Source organism: Idiotropiscis lumnitzeri, chromosome 18 (assembly GCF_059441095.1).
Source record: "Idiotropiscis lumnitzeri isolate Australia: NSW breed Sydney's pygmy pipehorse chromosome 18, RoL_Ilum_1.0, whole genome shotgun sequence".
NCBI classification, from domain to species: Eukaryota; Metazoa; Chordata; class Actinopteri; order Syngnathiformes; family Syngnathidae; genus Idiotropiscis; species Idiotropiscis lumnitzeri.
Genome location: NC_142408.1, coordinates 5743357 through 5761828, shown reverse-complemented (window position 1 = coordinate 5761828; position 18472 = coordinate 5743357). Strand labels below are relative to the sequence as shown.

Sequence of the window (18472 nt, the reverse complement as noted above, 5' to 3'; positions counted from 1 at the left end):
TTCTTCCTTCCTTCTATCCTCCCGTCATTTTTTCCCTCCTTCCTTCTTTCCTTCCTTCCTTCCTTAACTTCTTTAATTTTCTTTCTGTCTTTCTTTCTTGGTTCCTTCCTTCCTCCCTTCATTTCTTCCTTCCTTCCCTCCTTAACTTTCTTTCTTTCTTTCTTGGTCCCTTCCTTCCTTCGTTCCTTCCTTCCTTAACTTCCTTAAGTTTCTTTCTTTCTTGCTTGCTTCGTTCCTTCCTTCCATCCACCCTTCATTTATTCCTTCATCGTTCCTTCCTTCAAGGCACTTCCACAGGCTAGCTTAAATCAAGGGACTTCTGATAGCAACTAGCTGTACTGTAAAAAAAATGCAGGACTTCAAATTGCTTTGTTATAATCCGTGTTTGTGTGATTCCTTGACTCATTTATTGTTTTGAATTTGAGTTTTTATCCATATTTGGCAACAAATGCAATGCAAACAGTGAAGTTGGTTTTCTGAGAGCCTCTCATGACTCCATACGGGGATGCTGATGGAAAGCACGGACTGGTAAAAGTATTTTCTGCAAGAACCCAACAGAAGTTGTCAGGAAGAGTGGCAACGTAAGATGGCTGCCCTTTGGCTGTGCAGGTTATCATATGCTCTTGGTCCATGACTTCCTCCTGCATCGCTCTTCAGCCAATCTCCTCCCACCTTGATGGAATTTCCGGTGGGAGCTAGGTGCTGCTGGCATTTAATAGAGGCGCGAGGAAGTTGCAATTAGACAAATGAGATGGGCCCTTTGTCTATGATCTGCCTCCAAAGAGTGTGACGGACAGCCGATAACTCCTGCAGGCAAGTTCCACTGCCAACAACAAAAAGTTGTTCTGTGTGTGTGTGCGCGCAATTTGTTGCGCTTCCTGCGTCCAACGTCAACAGCCCAAATCCAACAACGCGTCATTGAGGTGGCTTCAAGAAAGCAGAAACAAACTTGCCATTGAGTTGGATGCAGCCGAGCTGTGGATCTCGTGCACGTCTGAAAAGACGTGTCAAGTATAATTTTGCATTTTTGTGTATGTATATAGAAAAATGTTGTAAAAGTATTATGTCACTAACTAACAATGGTCATATAAAGATGCAAGAATTGAAAAGAGCAACGAGCTCCAGTCAACTTTTTTTTATGCAGACCTGGATGACGGGTCCAATTAAAAGGGAGGGATTATTTCCTACCATCTTTCATGGCACATTAGACCAGGGCGAGGTGACACGCTCCCTCCGTCCAAGAATGAGGGGGGAAACATTCCAGAGGCCCCCAGTACATGAAAATCTGTCCATTTGAGATAGTATACATTGCTGGCTGGCACACTTCTCCAAATAAGATGCCCAGTGTGCTGGAAACAGGAAACAGACAAAAAAAAGAGACAATTTAAAACGTGCGTATTTACACAGCAAAGTATCCAACCAAACTATTTCATTTATTGCTGCAAATTCAGCTAGCTTAATGCTAATTTATAATGCAAAATGTCTTGGACTGGCTAATGGAAATTAGCATTGATGTTATGCGAATGATGGTGTTGAAATAATTGTTACTTTAACAATAACGGAGCAGCAACACACTCAAAGCGAGCGCAAAAAAACACTAAGAGACAGATATTCGCTTGACAACGCAACATGGGAACGATGATTATTGAGGGAGTTTAGTTGGGGACCGTCACCATTAGCATAGCTCAGTGCTGCCACCAGGTCTTTTGTGGCGTAACATGGCACTACACCAAAGGCGTACAACAACTCCAATTTGGTCAACAAGTGACCTTTGAACTGAACGGGCGATTCAGTCAGACCTTTGGCTTTTTTTCCTTTCGTTTTTGTCTTTTTCTTTTAGTTCAACAAGCATACAAAGACCATGCTAAAGCTAATTTGCTAATGGTTTGCCAGCGGGCTTTTTATTTGAGGAACAATGCAGGTCCACAGTAGGCCTGATGGACCCCTATGCAGTGATTCAGGAGGAAGTATTTTGGGGTTCTTTTGACAGCTTGCAGTGCAGTCCTCCATCCAGCAGGGGGCAAAAGAAGCTCTCTCCAGAGTTAATTAGCCAATGAAACTATTTAATAAGGCGACGTCCAGGTGTAGGCTTTGATCGCTAGTGAGCGGGTGTCGACATGTTGCTGCCTTTCGCTGCGCTTTTGTGCTGGGCCACCCTTCCGCATGCGGGTAAACATCGGCCGCCCCAAGTGAACTTTTTACTCCAAACGCCCATTTTGTTGACGCGTCTTTTTTTTTCAGGCCGCTGCTTGCCGTTACCGCTCAAGGATGAAGGTACTGTTCGCTTTTTACATCATGTGCCATTTAGTCAGTAAGATTGCCTAATGGCCTGTCAATTACCCAACGCAGACGACCTCGCCAAAGCACTCGAGTACACCGAGGAGAACCCGGAGACCCTCGCAGGCCAGTGCACGCGCACATGCACGCTTCTGCCTTATCTGATTATTTCAATGATTTAATACCCAAAAAGAAGGCTGGAACTCAGTCTTTGTCATTTGCTTACTCAAACGCACCCCTGGGGTGGGGTGGGGGTCGTTCATGTTTCAGGTCCATTTGGTTACCAATTGGATCTTTTTGTTACAATTTCAATAAGGTACGATGTTGCGTTATCTGAGAATGGCGCTAATTGCAAAGGTTGCCTCACTAAATTAATTTGTCCTCCAATGTTGTTTTAAAGAGTTCACTAACGAGTCCTGATGGTCATCTACAAGTTAACCCGAAATATTTGGATCTTTCCATTTTGGGTCTTGACAATTACGTTACGTTCACTAGTGACGTCATGTGAAGATAAGTAACGACGTAGCGCCCTCTGCTGTCGCTGGCTCGACGTTGCAAATTTTGTTGCCATTCCTTCATAAGAATTATAGCAAACATTTCCGTCAAACACTCCCAAGTCAGTTGAAATTAGGTTATTTCAGTTGGTACAAATATACTTTTGTTGTTTGCTGAGCTAAGCTTTCGAATGAAGAGTCAAAGGTGGGAAAACGCAGACAAGTTGAATGTTATGTAGTAACATGACTAAATTTCCAGGATGTGTCCAGCTGATTTATAAAAAAAAAAAAAAAAAAAACTGTTGTGCGAATGTGTGGACAGAGTTGGCGCATGATGGCGTGGTGGAAGGTGACATGCTTCTTCCAGTAAGTGTTTGCCCGACTTGCGATTGTTTTGAACGACATTTGATAACGTATCTTGCGTTCTTCCTTGCAGTATTACCGTAACGCAGTGGACAAACGGTGGCCTTCCACACGCATCCCTTACGACATTGATTACAAGCTGGGTGAGCGAGAGCACGTTAAAAGCATCAACATCGAAGCGCAACCAAGATGCTGGCTTATTTTTCGGCTGTCCGACAGGTTCCCGCAGCGGCGACATTGAGACTGCTCTGAAGATGGTCTCGTTGCACACCTGCTTGTCCTTCCCCCGGCGCACCAGCGAGGCCGACTTCCTCTTCTTCATACGTGAAATTGGGTGCGCCATGCGTCTCAAATGTTTGGACTCTTCTTGAGATATTGTGAGCTGCCATGCAAATTCAAAGGGGAGCCATCATAAATTCTAAGATGATAATGGTGACCCAGATCCGAAGAAAACGTGGAAACGTCCGAAAGCAATAAATGTTAAATTGGTTTTATGAGGCAAGCTTTGACGTTCGACGTCCTGATGTTTATCGGAAGTTGTTGCTGTGATGCTACAGGTGCGCGTCGTACGTGGGCTTCGTAGGCGGCCAACAGGAAGTGTATGTGGGCAGCACCTGTAAGGTGGGCAACATCGTCCACGAGGTCCTTCACGCGCTGGGATTCTTCCACGAGCACACCCGGATGGACCGCAACAAATACATCAACATCGTACCCGGCAACATTTTGCAAGGTTGGAAAAGATTCAGTTGTGATCATTCCAAGATAATCCGATCATGAACATGCCTATCGAGGGACAATATTTAAAAAAAAAAAAAAAGTCCTGTCTGTAATATTTGAAGCAGTTTCCTCAGCAACCGTTTGGAATCTTTTCATTTCCTGATCCCGAAAGTGCAGCGATTTTCAAAGCAAATGATTGCCACCACTCGAAGACTTGAGTTAAAGCTACATGGTGGGTTGCATTTCAAGCTCTAAACGGGGCTGTGGCAGTTGGCCAGTAGAGGGCGCTGCCCGCCCGACTCATTTACGTCACTATCCAAAGATTTTTAGAGAAGGCTGAAAAAGTCAATGACCCGTCGATTAGTTTCATTTAATTGCCAGTTTAAGCCGCAAAGATTTTTGCTTGTGGACTCCGGTTGCAAGTTGGACCGGCACAGTGGCTTCTCGTTCATTTTCAGCAACCACGAAGAAACTCAACCTCGCGTCATCAGAGCTAATCGAGCCGTGGCGTGCAGTGTGGCCTTACCTTGCCTTCCTTAGGTTGCATTTGAATGTATTGCGCCGTGCTGCTGTTTTGCTACAACCTTTGTTTTTATTTTCAAGGACGTTATAAGAACTTCCAGGTGCAATTGGGAGAAACTTTCCAGCTTCCGTATGACCTGCCCTCCATCATGCACTACGGCAGGTAACGCACGCACGCTCAAGTGGACATTGTGGCGATTGAGCTGATTATGCGCTGGCGGCGGGCGCAGCAATTTCTTCTCAGCTAACGGGCATCCAACCATCGTGGCCAAGGTGAAGCACAAGAACATGGGCCAGCGCTTCTCCCTGACGCCGACTGACGTCCGAAGAGTTCGTATGCTTTACAAATGTGGTGAGTTCCTTCTTTGAAGTAGTTAGGTGCTAACGTTCCAGATGTCAGCTGGAAACGTGCACCTGACTTGTCCGCCATCTTGATCAGACCAAGTGGAAGGGGTGACGCAACGGCACCGGTTGATACCTGTTCGAGTCCACAATGCACGCTTGTATGACGTGATCGGCCTCCTAAACGTTACCACGCAGTCGCCGCTGGAGGGCGCCACAAACGCCAGCCACACAGTTGAAAGTATTACAAAAAGTTGAAATAAAATCGCCTCGATGTCATCACTGCAACGGTCCCATGATTTATTTTGTTTCTTCATTTTATTTATTAGATTTTGAGGTTTTTTTTTTTATTTAGGTCTGCTGGGATTCCAACCAGGCAAGATGAAGGTCACTTTGTATGTTTCAATGTCATTTTATTCCATTGTTGGGGGGGGGGGGGCAGCAGCACTTTTGGGTCAAGTCTGACTAAACATCACATCTACAAAAGGTTATGAAAATGTTGCGCCATTGTGAAAGAGGAATGGAACTGATTGGATTCTGGTTATTTTAAGTGTTGGACAAGTTACTTCCAAAATCTAACATTACATATTCCATGTTACTTGCATGAGAAAGAAATAAGTACCTTTACAATGTCACTGTCGTTGTTGAGTTATTCAAGTTTAAGTTAGTTTTAAAAAAAAAAAAAATCTTTTTGACAATGAATTGAAAATGCAAAATGTTTTACTATACTGTTGCTGGTAACGTTAACTGATATTTTAGCCAATAGATGCATAATCCCTGACTGTAAACCATAAATTATATTTTCCACATACACTAATTTACACAAAAATAGTTATTGATGTATAATAGATAACCCTAGCAAAACAGATGCATTGAAAAGGCATTTGAAAAAACAGCAAAACTGACCAGAATACAGTTTTTTTTTCATTATATATCCATCCATGAAAAATAGCCTTTCGGCTAGTTCTGCCTTATTTTTGTAACCATGATTTATGAGTTCTGTGTAATTTATTTGCACTGTTCCCTTTGAAATAAACGAATCTAATGTAAAAACAGTTTCGTCAAACGAGAAACGGAAGTGACAACAAAGCGGAAGTCCGTCGTAGTGACGTCACGCCGTAAACACAACAACCCTTCGTGTTGCGACATCTTTGTTGTTGTGTTTTTGCCGTTAGCTGATTTGCGGGCTCAGTTGAGCCCACTTTCTTTTTTTCGTCTTGTAGCAGCTCACTTGGCTATCTTATCTTCGCTTAGTTTAGCTTAGCTTAGCTTCTCTTTTGCACTTCAGACAAGCCGCTGGCAAATGAAACGTTGAGACATGGCCCAGCGCAGAGGAGTCATCAGTCTGCAGTTCAACCAGGACCACAGTAAGCGTGAAAGACTTTGCTTCGCTTGCACGTTTGCATGATGACGTCACCAGCTCAACCTCAACATGTTTTGGAATGCACTTTCTACCAAGAATTGTGGGCACGTGTTTAACGTTTCAAAGATTATGGGACAGATCAGTCCAAAAATGTTCTTTGTGATGTGGTCCGTGTTCCCTTCACTTGTCCGTCAGTCCGTCCGTCCACCTGCTGGAGCCTTTTCTTGGGCCAAAGAAAAGATATACCCTGAACTGGTCAAACAACAAAGAGACAAACTATCATTCCCACCTATAGACAATTTAAAGCTTGAACAGAAAACCGGGCTTTATTGAGAACATGCGCAGCAGAGGAAAAATGGATGCTGTGGAAAAAAGGTTTGCTTTTGTTTCAGGTTGCTTCTGCTGCTCCATGGAGTCGGGCGTGCGCATTTACAACGTGGAGCCGTTGATGGAGAAAGGCCACCTAGGTGAGCGTCTTAACACCTGGCCGCTCCGCAGGCACGTCCGCCCTCTAACGTGGCCCGGCGTCTGCTTTGCAGATCACGAGCAAGTGGGCAGCGTGGCGTCGTGCTCCATGCTGCATCGCTCCAACCTGCTGGCCGTGGTCGGGGGCGGAGTCACTCCCAAGTTCTCTGAGATATCCGGTGGGTGACTTTTTGAATCCTCCGCCATCAGGTGATGATGACGATAAGAATGTTGATGATGATGAGGCCGCACTGGCATGACTTTTCAGTGCTGATCTGGGACGATGCACGCGAGTGTCGGGACGCCAAAGACAAGCTGGTGCTGGAGTTCACCTTCACCAAGCCGGTGCTGGCAGTTCGAATGCGACACGACAAGTGAGTGGCCGTTGAGTTCCAAAATGTTCTCCAAACGATGAACTGGCACTGAAATGAAAGTAATGACGTACAATAATTCGCAATATTGTTAATTTGCGGGCAGGATCGTCATGGTGTTGAAGAACAGGATCTACGTGTACAGCTTTCCCAACAATCCGCTCAAGCTCTTTGAGTTCGACACGCGCGACAACCCCAAAGGTGAGCGACCGCTCGTCTTATGCGCCGGCCACACTTCCCCACATGTCGGCCGTTTTGTTTCTCGACAGGTCTGTGCGACTTGTGTCCAAGTCTGGACAAGCAGCTGCTGGTCTTCCCGGGACACAAATGTGGAAGTCTGCAGCTGGTGGTAAGTTGTTCTCTCCACGTCCTGTTGCTGACAACGTCGGGCTTGGGGTACGTGGCGTTGCGCGGCGCTTGCTAAGAATTTCCAAGAGGAAAAAACGTTGCATGTGCCAATTTTTGTGAACAGTTGCACTGTCTTAGATTTTGGCGGCATTTAAGGGAAGTCTGGGTCGCCCCAAAACATTTGGATCACTTCCACACTTTTGTTTTGTGCTCGTTTGACCGCTTTTTTTAATTGTGACCTTTGGATGCCATATAGTGTGCATATGCGGCATGTCTATTTAAAAAAAATGGCTCGATCGCGGTTCACCGACATGTCGTGACCTAAAGAGAATGGGCCGGCAGTGCAAACGGGCCAAGTGACGGCGAGCCCGGCGTGCAGTCCCATCTCATCTGGTCCCGCCCTCTAGGATCTGTCCAACACCAAACCCGGGACGTCGTCGGCGCCGTTCACCATCAACGCGCACCAGAGCGAAATCGCCTGCGTGGCGCTCAACCAGCCGGGAAGCGTGGCCGCCTCGGCCTCTCGGAAGGGGACGCTCATACGGCTCTTTGACACCAGTAGCCGCGACAAACTGGTGGAGCTGCGGCGAGGCACCGACCCCGCCACGCTCTACTGGTAAGCCGCCTGCTCGGCTTCCTCTCATCTACTTCCTGTTGTGCACAACTTCCTTTCCGTTCATCTCGTCCGCTTGCTCATCCTGGCTGCTTGAGGCCACTTTTTATCATTTTGCTGCTGACCGTGTCCACTTCCTTGTGCAGCCTCAACTTCAGTCACGACTCGTCCTTCTTGTGCGCGTCCAGTGACAAAGGGACGGTTCACATCTTCGCCCTGAAAGACACCAAACTCAATCGCCGCTCCGCGTAAGACTGCCGCAGCAGCCCACTCCCCAAGTCACCCTTGAGCCACCTTGACCCCAGCCGCCCTTTTCAGGTTGGCGCGCGTGGGCAAGGTGGGCCCCGTGATCGGTCAGTATGTGGACAGCCAGTGGTCGCTGGCCAGCTTCACCGTGCCTGCCGAGTGCGCCTGCATCTGCGCCTTTGGGAAGAACACGTCCAAGAACGTCAATTCCGTCATTGGTCAGAAGGTGCCGCCGTTGCGCAAGGTAAACGTCCATCCTAACCTTTGTTGCTGTCCCTCCTGCAGCCATCTGCGTGGACGGCACCTTCCACAAGTACGTCTTCACGCCCGATGGAAACTGCAACCGAGAGGCCTTCGACGTCTACTTGGACATTTGCGACGACGACGACTTTTGAGGACGACTTCAAAAGGATGAACGAAGGGATTAGGACACGAGGAGATGTGGAAGTTCCGTGCTAAGTCGTCATGACAACGGGTGGACCGAGATGTCCACTTGGCCTATCAGTCACCGCATACGCTGTGATTGGATTTGTTCTTTTGGACAAATTGTACACAGGGACAAAATAGTTGTAATACAACAAAATAAAAAAAAAATACCCTTTTGTTTTTATTTTAAATTTGATCCAAAAAACAAACTCTCAAAATGTACTTTTAAAAATACACACATGAAGACATAGAAATAAAACAAGCCCCACCCAACAATCAAATTTGATTTGACTCGTTTTAGGAGTTGAATTTGCTCCATTACTTAACTGACTCAGCATTGGTGTGGCCTCGTGAGCGACATTCACAGTGAGCATCTGGTTGCGCCATGTGGCGTCCAGCAGCTCATTGTGCACGTTGACCGTTTGTCCAATCCAGTAAATTGTGGCTGTACTTGCCCGCATGGACAAAATGGCCGCCACAGAAAGAGCATCACCAGCTAATGCCAGTCAAATGCATGATTGTAGGTCAAGCTACCGCCCTGTCCTAATGAAATGATTGTCCATGAAAGGCAAGCTTTGGGTTTTGTCTACGTTGAACGGAATATTGGCTTCCTCGTTTGGAACAAAGGTGGGCTCTCGAGTGCCGATTGAAGGTTGACAAGAACCACGCGAGGATCCTAGCGGACGTCGCCAGCGGGAAAGGCGTGCATGGTGTCCAAGACGAGACCAAGGTGCGCCAGAAAGGAGTTGACGGACACGCGCAGGACGCGAGCTTCTTGGGCGAGCCACTTCCTGAAAAGGGCACAAAACATGAAGTGAGGTCAGTGGCAGCCGCGTGATGGCTACAGCGAAGGCTCCTCACACGTGGAGCACACTTCCGGCGAGCGTCAGCCGCTTGCAGACGCCTCCTCGTCGGGGCTCACGGTCGGGACTCAGCGAGTGCAGAGCCACGGCGGCCTGGCGCGCTGACGGGAAGGGAATGTCCAGAGATCTGGAGGAGGGAGCGTCAAGGAAATTGGCGCAACCCGTTTGGACAGCATAAAAATGTGTAACGTGATAAACATACGCACACAACACACTCAGTAGAACTCCCAAGTTGATAGAAAGTGCAGAACAGTGTGCAGATTTATTTTTGTTTGTTACTTACTGTAGGAGCTAAATGAATACTTTGGTGTTGACCAATATTTTTTTTATCTTTATAACACCAGTATCTGATCTTCTACACATGTAGTTTTGCGCCAACTTCCCCAATTTTCGACGCCAAAAAGTGCAGCAAGCATTTTCGTTCAAATGTTTGTTGTCATCCGAACTACTCGATGTTTTCAGACCAATCCTCCGTTTAATCGACTTTATTGCTAACTAACAGCCGAGCGGAGGTGAATAGAAACTACAAACAGAACGTTCGCCCACTTGAATAAAATGTAGAAAATTCAAATCAAAGGATACAACTCCAGTTTGCTCGCTTGCTCGCCGTTTTCGGGGGCCGCCATGTTTGAACACTCGTTTTTTTCTTCTTTTTCTTCTAATATACTTTTATGGCGGTTGGCAAAAAAACTGCCAGGCGCATTACCGCCACTTACTGGTAAGGAGTGTGAACAAGGTATGCCGCTAACCTATTTCCCCGACTTGAAAAAAAAACCCAAAAAAATAACAACGATACAAATACTACTAATAAACACTTCGAACGACGCTGCTAATAAATTCTCAAATCATCCCAACCAAATGGGTTGCCTTTAAAAACCATGTTGTACAGACTCTTCCTCTCCACATTGACACTTCTCTGACTCATGCTTACCTTCAGTGAACAGTGTACTGTTTAAAGCTGTCCAACATGTCCAAATCGAATCTTTTAAATCAATATTTCTCGCCTTCCATTATCTTCCAGGTCCAATCCCAATCACCAAAAGCGTAAATCACAAGCAAACGATACTTGCAGAATTGGGAAAGTGCCTATGACGTCATCGATTCTCAAAGATGGTGGCACCGGTCGTTGTTTTGGTCATTTTGCTGCATAAAAATATATTAAAACGGCTGCAAAGTCAAAATTCGGGCTCAGTTTCCAGTCATGAGCAGTTATGACTCCATTATTTGAATTCCGTGGAAATCTGTTTAATGGGAAATTTTCCAAGTATTTACTATATAAGTGCTCTGTGTTGAAAAGGACTCTAAATATTGAAACTATATTAAAATGTAAACATTGGCTAGACAATAAGACATAAGTCGGACTTTGGTTATGACTTTTTAATTGGAGGAAATTTTAGTAGTGGATTTCTGTGACTTTTAATTGAACACCCCGGATCTAAAGCATTCCAAGTGCAATATTAAAATCCCCAACAATAAAAAAAAGCATTTGGGAATTTATCCAGCCATACTAAAAGCTTTTGTGCAGTCTAATCAGAAAAACAAAATAAACTCAGTTCTTTTCTCCAGTGTTGTATCTATAGACATTGGCAATTATTAGGATAATCTTGTTCAAATCGATTACTTGGCATGCTACACCAACATTTTTTTTTCTGAGGAGGCACTGTCAAAATCAGCTGTGCGCATGCACGTGTGGCGAGCAGTGTGCTGTTTGTCGAAGTGTGAGCAGCTCCTCTGAGGAAGCGTTGAAAGAAACTTCATCTGCTCAAGTCACAAGAGGGGGTAAGGCAGGCCGACGTTTCTTTATTCCCATTTCAAAGTCCGACAGGCCGGGGGCGTGAATCCATGCATTCTCTACTTTCCTACAAGTCCAGAGCCAAAAGCACGACTTTTGTCTAAATGGCGAGGTTAGATGATTGCATCGTGATATATTCATGTCACATGCTTCTAAAACAACAAATTGCCTTCAAGTCAGGTCAAGTCCATTTTATTTGTAACTTAATCACAGACAGTCCCAAAGGGCTTTACATAACCACAATCGACATCCGATGATCTCAACCCCCAGGAGGTCAAGGAAAAACTCAAAACACCATTTGGGGAAACATGAGAAACCTTGAGAGGGGACCACAGATGGGGGAATCCCCCTTCCGGGATGATCAGGATTTAATGATTTAGTCGTTAGCTTGTTTGTAATTTGTAATTTCGCATTTTCAATGTCGCTTTGTGAGTTTGGGTGACCCGAAACCTTTGCAGCGCACGTCCACTCGCTGATGGCGGCACAGAAGAGAAGTGGCGGCATGCTGCGTGACCTGCAGGTGGCGCTGCAGCTGAAAATTGAGGAGCTGACGCAGCGCGACGCGCTGATCGACGAACTGGAGTCGGAACTGGACGCCAAAGAACTCCTGATTGGACATCTGCGGGCTGAGCTGGATCATCATCGGAGCTCGGCGCCCGGTTCCGACGACACTGCCGCCGAGGCGCCGAACGCAGGTGTGATTGCATTTCAAGAATTCAAACAAACCATAGAGAAGAAAACAAGCTCACATTCAAAGCATCCATGACTCCAAACTAACGAAAGAACACACGAATGGACCAACAGACGAACCAATTTTCATGATGTGGGCTTTGGTTTCCGTTCGTAGTTACTTCGGCCTTCGTGTCATGTTCGGTTTTCTTGCGGTTCTCGTCCAGTTCGCTAGGTCTTTGGTTTACGCCAATCTGGTCCAGAGTGGCTTCTGATCAGCTCCCAAGACTTGTGTCTTGTTCAGGTGTTTCTCGTTGTCTCGTCAGTTGGCTTAAAGTATTTTTTATTTATTTTGCAATTTTTTTGTTTTAAAAGGACAAAGACGGACGTAGACGGAGAATGATTATTTTTATGAATAAGGACGCAGGGGCAATGACGAAACGCTTCCCAGAGGATGGACAGGCAAAATAGGATAAGTGTCCATCTTAGAGGGCGGCCATTTTGCCACTTCCTGTCGACTGAAATTGATATCACAGTTGCTCAGGTCTCACCTAACGACCAATCATGGCTCTGCTCCACAAATGCAATATTAATGTTTAGACTCGTGAAGGCACATTTAACACGACGAGCCAACCAAATAAGCAAGAATAAACGAAGCAGCGAACAAAGGAACTGACAAACACTCTTAGTTAGTCGAATTCTACTAACACGTCAGTCGGATGCAAAAAGTTGTGCTCAGGCGCCAAGCTGAAGCTGAGCTGGTATTTTTTGGGGGGTCCGGCAGGTGATGCCCCGGCAATGAGTGTGGCGTCATTGGACGAGCCCCAACGTACCAAAAGGCAGGCCATCTCGGCAGAACCAAGCGCTCTGGACCCCGCCCAGCTCACTGATGTCACGCTCACCAGCTACTGCAAGACCAAAGAGTGAGACCCCCACCATTGTTGCGTTGGAAGCATATTCACACCCTCACTAATCGCTGCGCTGTTTGAGGATTTTCATACAGTGGACCTCGATTGTGCCTTTCAAAAAAAAAAAAAAAGTGGACGATTCATAGAACAAAGGATGCAAAGTGTGTTTGTGTGTTTGCTTGCAGGTCCAGCGAGTTGATCCAGAGAGCACTGATGGACAACGACTTCATGAAGCACCTGGAACACGGGCAGGTGAGAATCACGCCGGCCGCCATTTTGTCCCGGCTTTGCCGTCCGTCCACGTTGTCTTCGGGCCTGCCGTTCCAGATCCTCACCATCCTGGACTGCATGCGGCCCACCAGCCTGGATAAAGGATGCTGCGTCATCCAAGAGGGCGATGACGGATCCAGCGTCTACGTTCTCGAGGGTTAGCACTCTTCTGTTAGCACGTTTTGCTTCTGCCGCTGATTTCGGAGCACTCCTCCATTTAAACGGGGGCCAAATTGGAATGCTGGAGTGGAAGGTCATGTGAATTTGGCGTGCGGTCAAAATTGCGCCAGAAGTGACCTGATGTGGCTGACAAATTCGACCTTCGTATCACCCAGCCAATGAAGTCCCACCTACGTTTTTATATTTGTGTCTTCAGAGGGCATGGTGGAAGTGAGCAAAGAAGGCAAAAAGCTGTGCACCATCGGCCCCGGAAAAGTCTTTGGCGAGCTCGCCATCTTATACAACTGCACACGCACGGCCACAGTGACGGGTACACACGTGCACGCGCACCCACAAACTCGCAAAAAAGACATCCACATCACACGAATCCAGCCGAGACATCATCCTCCAGAATGTGTGAGTGTGTGCGTGTGTGGGGGTGTGCGTGTGTGTGTGCAGCACTGACTGACATCAAGTTGTGGGCCATCGACCGTCAAGGCTTTCAGACCATCATGATGAGGACCGGCCTCATCAAACATTCCCAATACACGGACTTCCTGCGAAGGTAACCTTGAAGTCGTGATGTGACACCATGATGCCAAATTGACGCCACGCCTCCCTGCCGCTAGCGTGCCGTCCTTCCAGGCCCTCCCAGAGGACATTCTCAGCAAGCTGGCTGACATTCTGGAGGAGGTGAGTCCGTCCGGACCTACCTGACACAGGTGAGTCGACCGCCCGCCTCTGGTAACGTGTCGCTTTGTGTGTGTGTGTGTGTGCGCGCATCAGACTCACTACAGCAACGGCGACTACATCATCCGGCAGGGGGCCACGGGAGACACTTTCTTCATCATCAGTGAGGGCCAGGTGCGCTCCGCCCACTTCCTGTTTCTGGTTGTGGCCTGGCCAGTGCCCACATAGGCCACACCAAGGTCATTACAGTTCAGAAAATTGAACAATTGAAAAAAAAAAAAATTTTGTTAATCAATTCCAAATAAAAGTAGGCGTTACCATCATTCTTACGATGAAGAAACGATAAAGATCTTTGGACGTCTTTATCCGTCAATGGTAGTAAATGAGTTAAAAAGTTTTTTCGGATGAAAATGAACAAAAAGAAACAATTGAAGTTAAGAAGTCAAAACTGTGCTGTGGAAAATAAATGATGACATTTCACTTAATTGGTCATCAAATTATTTGCAACAAATATTGTTCATCTTCTTCTATCTCTGCCAGCGACTTATTGTGAGAGACAGAACAAGTAAAAGATATTTTCGACTTCAATGTGTTTCGACTTGCTTTGGTGGTGTGCTGCGAGATTTGTCCAACTACAAAGGCAGGATGTGCCTTCGCTCAGTTTTGGTTGTGAATTGTCACTTGACAAAACTAAACATTCCTTTTGAATTTGGTTCTTCCTACTTCCGATGCATCGTCATTTCCACTGGAAAAGGTTCTAACTCATTTGACGACTAAGCAACCCAAACCATTCTAACAGGTGAACGTGTGGCAGCAGAGCGCCTCCAGTGTCGAACAGGTGCCGGTGAAGACGCTGTCCAAAGGCGACTGGTTTGGCGAGCAGGCGCTCAAAGGGTGAAGCGAGCCACGGTGACGCAGTTGCTGCGCTTCCGCCATCCAACTTGTCGCCTTTTGCTTGTGCCGTAGGGAAGACGTGCGCACGGCCAGCGTGACGGCGGAGGGTGCCGTCACCTGTCTCGTGGTGGACCGAGAGTGAGTGGCCGTGCCGTCTTTGTCGTCTTCGCACCGTGTCAAAGGTGGTTTGCTTTCAAGCTGGGGGCGGAGCTAATTTGTTTTCTTATATCTTTCAATAAATGTTTGCAGGTCCTTCAAGCAGCTGATCGGCGGCATGGAGGAAGTCGACGACAAGCAGAGCAACGACGACCATGTCAAGACCAAGTGAGCGTCGGACATCACTACCTCGCTAGCGGCTGGGTTGCTAAACTGACCGCTAACAGCAAGCTAAAATGTGAGCAGGCGTCCGGCGGAGGACGACTTCTTCTCCAGCGTGACGCTTGACGACTTCCACGTGGTCTGCACCTTGGGCATGGGGGGCTTCAGCCGCGTGGAGCTGGTGGGTGCGTGAGCTCTTTGAGGCGCGCCGACGAGCTCGCGTGCGTTGACTTGCGCCCGTGACGCCTTCAGGTGCAGCTGAAGAGCAACGCCGGCCGCTCGTTCGCCCTAAAAGTGTTGAAGAAGCGCCACATTCTGGACACCAGGCAGCAGGAACACATTTTGTCGGAACGTCGCATCATGATGGAAGTCCACAGTCCCTTCATCATCAGGTCACATGATCAAAGCAATTTTAGTGCTCTTATCTAAGTGCCAACGATCAGCTGCTCCTTTCGGTTTTTGTGCTTGGCTATTTCCCACCGCTGATTTAGAATGACTGATGATGAAATGACACTTGTTGCAGGTTGTACCGGACCTTCCGGGACCCAAAATATTTGTACATGCTGTTGGAGGTTTGTCTTGGCGGTGAGCTGTGGACGCTCTTACGAGACAGGTGGGTGTCGCTGTGAAAGTCCATCACGTGATGTTCTGTGAAAGATCACCAGCTCAACTTCTGTCGAGGGCTGTTCCATATTTAGTCTCCGCCTGGTCGGTTTAGGCCAGCAGATTTTTTGGACTTCTACTTTCATTTAATAAATTCTTAACAGCTGTAGTTAGAGCTGTCTGTTTTTTTTTGTGCCACCAGAGGCTCGTTTGACGACGGGACGACAAGATTCTACACGGCGTGCGTCATAGAGGCTCTGGCGGAACTCCACTGTAAGGGTATCATCTACCGAGACCTGAAGCCGGAGAATATCATCCTGGACCACAAAGGCTATGCCAAGCTGGTAAGTCTTCAAGGCGTTTGTCAACTTGACGGCTGACGCGAGTGACGTCACGTTTGGCTGTCAGGTGGACTTTGGCTTCGCTAAGAAGGTGGGCCTGGGAAAGAAGACCTGGACCTTCTGTGGGACTCCCGAGTACGTGGCTCCAGAGATCATCCTCAACAAAGGACACGACAGCTCAGCTGACTGCTGGTCCCTCGGGATTCTGGTCTTTGAGCTTCTCAGCGGAAGGTTGGTACGACAACATCTCTGCTGATCGCATGGGTCAGCGTGTTGGCTTTAACCCGTCAATCACTTCCCGGTCTGCAGTCCGCCGTTTTCTGGCTCGGACCCGATGAAGACGTACAACATCATCTTGAGGGGCATCGACATGGTGGAATTCCCCAAAAAGATTACCAAGAGTGCCTCCAACCTCATCAAGAGACTCTGCCGGTCAGCAAAGATTCAGAACACGAAAGACTATTTGTCCTTCTGGGCTTATTAGCGCACACACACACCTGACAGTGTGTGTCTGTGTGTGTCAGGGACAACCCTTCGGAACGTCTTGGGAACCAGAAGAACGGCGTGAAGGACATCCAGAAGCACAAGTGAGTAACATGACACGTCTTTCTGATGCTGACCTCCGATGCATCCTCCTCTTCCTCCTCGAATCAGGTGGTTTGAAGGCTTCAATTGGGATGGCCTCCGCCACGGAACCATGGACTGTCCCTTCACGCCTATGGTGAGTTCACATCTTGGTTTCATGGGCTTTGGAGACTTTTTCTGTGAAAGTAGTGTGAGGCTGACGTCAGCTAGATTCTCACGTCATCAATGCATGTTGGTTTTCAGGCTGTCATGTAAGTCGTGTTTTTGTCATCAGGTGGACGGCCCGCTTGATAACAGCAACTTTGACTACTTCCCCGTGGACGTAGAGGGCCCGCCCCCTGATGAAGAGTCAGGCTGGGATTTGGAATTCTGACGTCATATCCAAACAGCAAGTGTAACACATCGGACATCCTGAGTCCAGTCAGGCCAGAGTGTGTACAAAGTCCAGAACTGCTCATTATCTTGATGTCTGACAGACATTTTGTGTTGGTAGCTTAACAAAAATCCTTTTCAAATGGAATGTGTACCAGGTTTGTTCATGCCTTTCTTTTGAAGTGTGCGATCAATAAAAGGGATGTGATTGCAGTTGTCAGGTTCACAAATTGGACTTTTCATAAACACACCACCAATGAAGAGAAAGACTGAATCGAATGCTTGTCTCTTTGCGTTCTGATCTCATCTCGCCATTCCCTCTCTGTTGTTAATTCCCTCAAGTCCCTGCACGTGTCTTCAACATAAAGGGATGGTGTTATCTAAGGGTTACGTTGGGGTTGGAGTTAGGTCAGGGTTTAGGAATTTGGGTGGGGTAAGGTTATGGTTAGGATTTAGAGTTAGGGATAGGCTCAGAATTGAACCAGGGTCGCCTGCACACCAAGTAGTGTCCATAAACTTTCGACCATCACAGCTGACTTACACACTAGGGTTTAGAGTTACGGTTTAGGGTAGGGTTAGGGTTAGGGTTGGTAGGGTTAGTGTTAGGGGTAAGGGTGAAGGGTTAGGGTGTTGGGTTATGGTAGGGTTAGGTTAGGGTTAGGGTTAAGAGTTAGGTTAGGGCTGGAGGGCTTGGGTTAGGGTTTAGGGTTTGGCTAGGGCTTGGGTTAAGGGTAGGGTTAGGGTTAGGGGCGAGGATTCAGGGTTAGGGTTAGTGGTAATGGTTAGAGTTAGGGGGGTTATCTTATTCTGACTTGACTCTTGACTCCTATTATGTTTACTTTCTCTTTATTTTATCATTCATTATCTATCTACCCTAATTTTATTTTCTTTCCTTCCATATCATTTTATCTTATGTTATCCTGTCTTGTCTCAACTTTATTAGATTTCTTTTTAATTCATTGTAACTTGTAGTGCCACTAATTCATTTATTTTCTTTCCCAGAGTAATCAAAGGACAAGGGCAAAGGGTCCACTAATCCGAACAAACGCATGTTCTCATAATAGTGTTTGCTGCCGGTATAAACAGCCCGTGGAGGCGTGGCCGGACTGTAAATAGCAGGACATGTATTTGCAGTAAATCAGTGTTCTATTTACACCTTTTGTTTTAGCGCGGGCGGCAGTGTGACGTGCTCGGGGAGTCACATAAAGGGTATTTCTCACCAACGCTTTCCTGTTATTTTCCTTCCTTGTTAGGCTCCTTTTGTTTGTTTGGATGCGAGGCCTCGAACCGTCGCCTCTCAGGGGAATGGAGCGGAACGTTCCGAATGCTCCTGCATGCTTCTATGTACCTGCAAGCATATTTGACACCTTTTTGGGGAACTGGTGAAGGTATTGCAATTACACTTGGTCAACAGTCATTTTTAATCTGACGTGGTTTTATGTCACTTCACATATTTTTGAC

The 18472-nt window shown here is 47.0% G+C and overlaps 4 protein-coding genes across 4 annotated transcripts; 3 read left to right on the top strand and 1 right to left on the bottom strand.

The window, feature by feature from the left end:
* The first annotated feature begins 2019 nt into the window (after nucleotides 1-2019).
* Nucleotides 2020-5003, top strand: LOC148319169 (zinc metalloproteinase nas-4). The gene is made up of 10 exons (XM_088281624.1): nucleotides 2020-2169; nucleotides 2242-2274; nucleotides 2350-2403; nucleotides 3094-3137; nucleotides 3208-3277; nucleotides 3354-3468; nucleotides 3692-3864; nucleotides 4455-4536; nucleotides 4604-4725; nucleotides 4813-5003. The coding sequence occupies exons 1-10, from the start codon at nucleotides 2118-2120 to the stop codon at nucleotides 4971-4973; spliced, it is 906 nt and encodes a 301-aa protein (XP_088137750.1). The 5' UTR covers nucleotides 2020-2117; the 3' UTR covers nucleotides 4974-5003.
* An 806-nt stretch (nucleotides 5004-5809) lies between these two features.
* On the top strand, nucleotides 5810-8738 carry wdr45 (WD repeat domain 45). Its single transcript, XM_088282105.1, has 10 exons — nucleotides 5810-6082; nucleotides 6471-6545; nucleotides 6618-6722; nucleotides 6812-6917; nucleotides 7021-7115; nucleotides 7184-7263; nucleotides 7670-7878; nucleotides 8022-8123; nucleotides 8194-8339; nucleotides 8407-8738. The coding sequence occupies exons 1-10, from the start codon at nucleotides 6034-6036 to the stop codon at nucleotides 8514-8516; spliced, it is 1077 nt and encodes a 358-aa protein (XP_088138231.1). The 5' UTR covers nucleotides 5810-6033; the 3' UTR covers nucleotides 8517-8738.
* On the bottom strand, nucleotides 8689-10154 carry lage3 (L antigen family member 3). Its single transcript, XM_088282112.1, has 3 exons — nucleotides 9993-10154; nucleotides 9409-9537; nucleotides 8689-9338 (listed from the first exon to the last, which is right to left on the bottom strand). Exons 1-3 carry the CDS (start codon nucleotides 10034-10036, stop codon nucleotides 9224-9226), a joined length of 288 nt encoding a protein of 95 aa, XP_088138238.1. The 5' UTR covers nucleotides 10037-10154; the 3' UTR covers nucleotides 8689-9223.
* LOC148319166 (cGMP-dependent protein kinase 1-like) lies at nucleotides 8809-18399 on the top strand. The gene is made up of 22 exons (XM_088282099.1): nucleotides 8809-9366; nucleotides 11661-11897; nucleotides 12656-12794; nucleotides 12965-13031; nucleotides 13107-13206; nucleotides 13426-13539; nucleotides 13668-13773; nucleotides 13838-13901; nucleotides 13995-14072; nucleotides 14698-14792; nucleotides 14865-14930; nucleotides 15042-15116; nucleotides 15195-15291; nucleotides 15363-15502; nucleotides 15634-15723; nucleotides 15916-16057; nucleotides 16122-16285; nucleotides 16364-16486; nucleotides 16579-16641; nucleotides 16709-16775; nucleotides 16914-17070; nucleotides 18265-18399. The coding sequence occupies exons 2-21, from the start codon at nucleotides 11678-11680 to the stop codon at nucleotides 17010-17012; spliced, it is 2109 nt and encodes a 702-aa protein (XP_088138225.1). The 5' UTR covers nucleotides 8809-9366; nucleotides 11661-11677; the 3' UTR covers nucleotides 17013-17070; nucleotides 18265-18399.
* The last annotated feature ends 73 nt before the right edge of the window (nucleotides 18400-18472 follow it).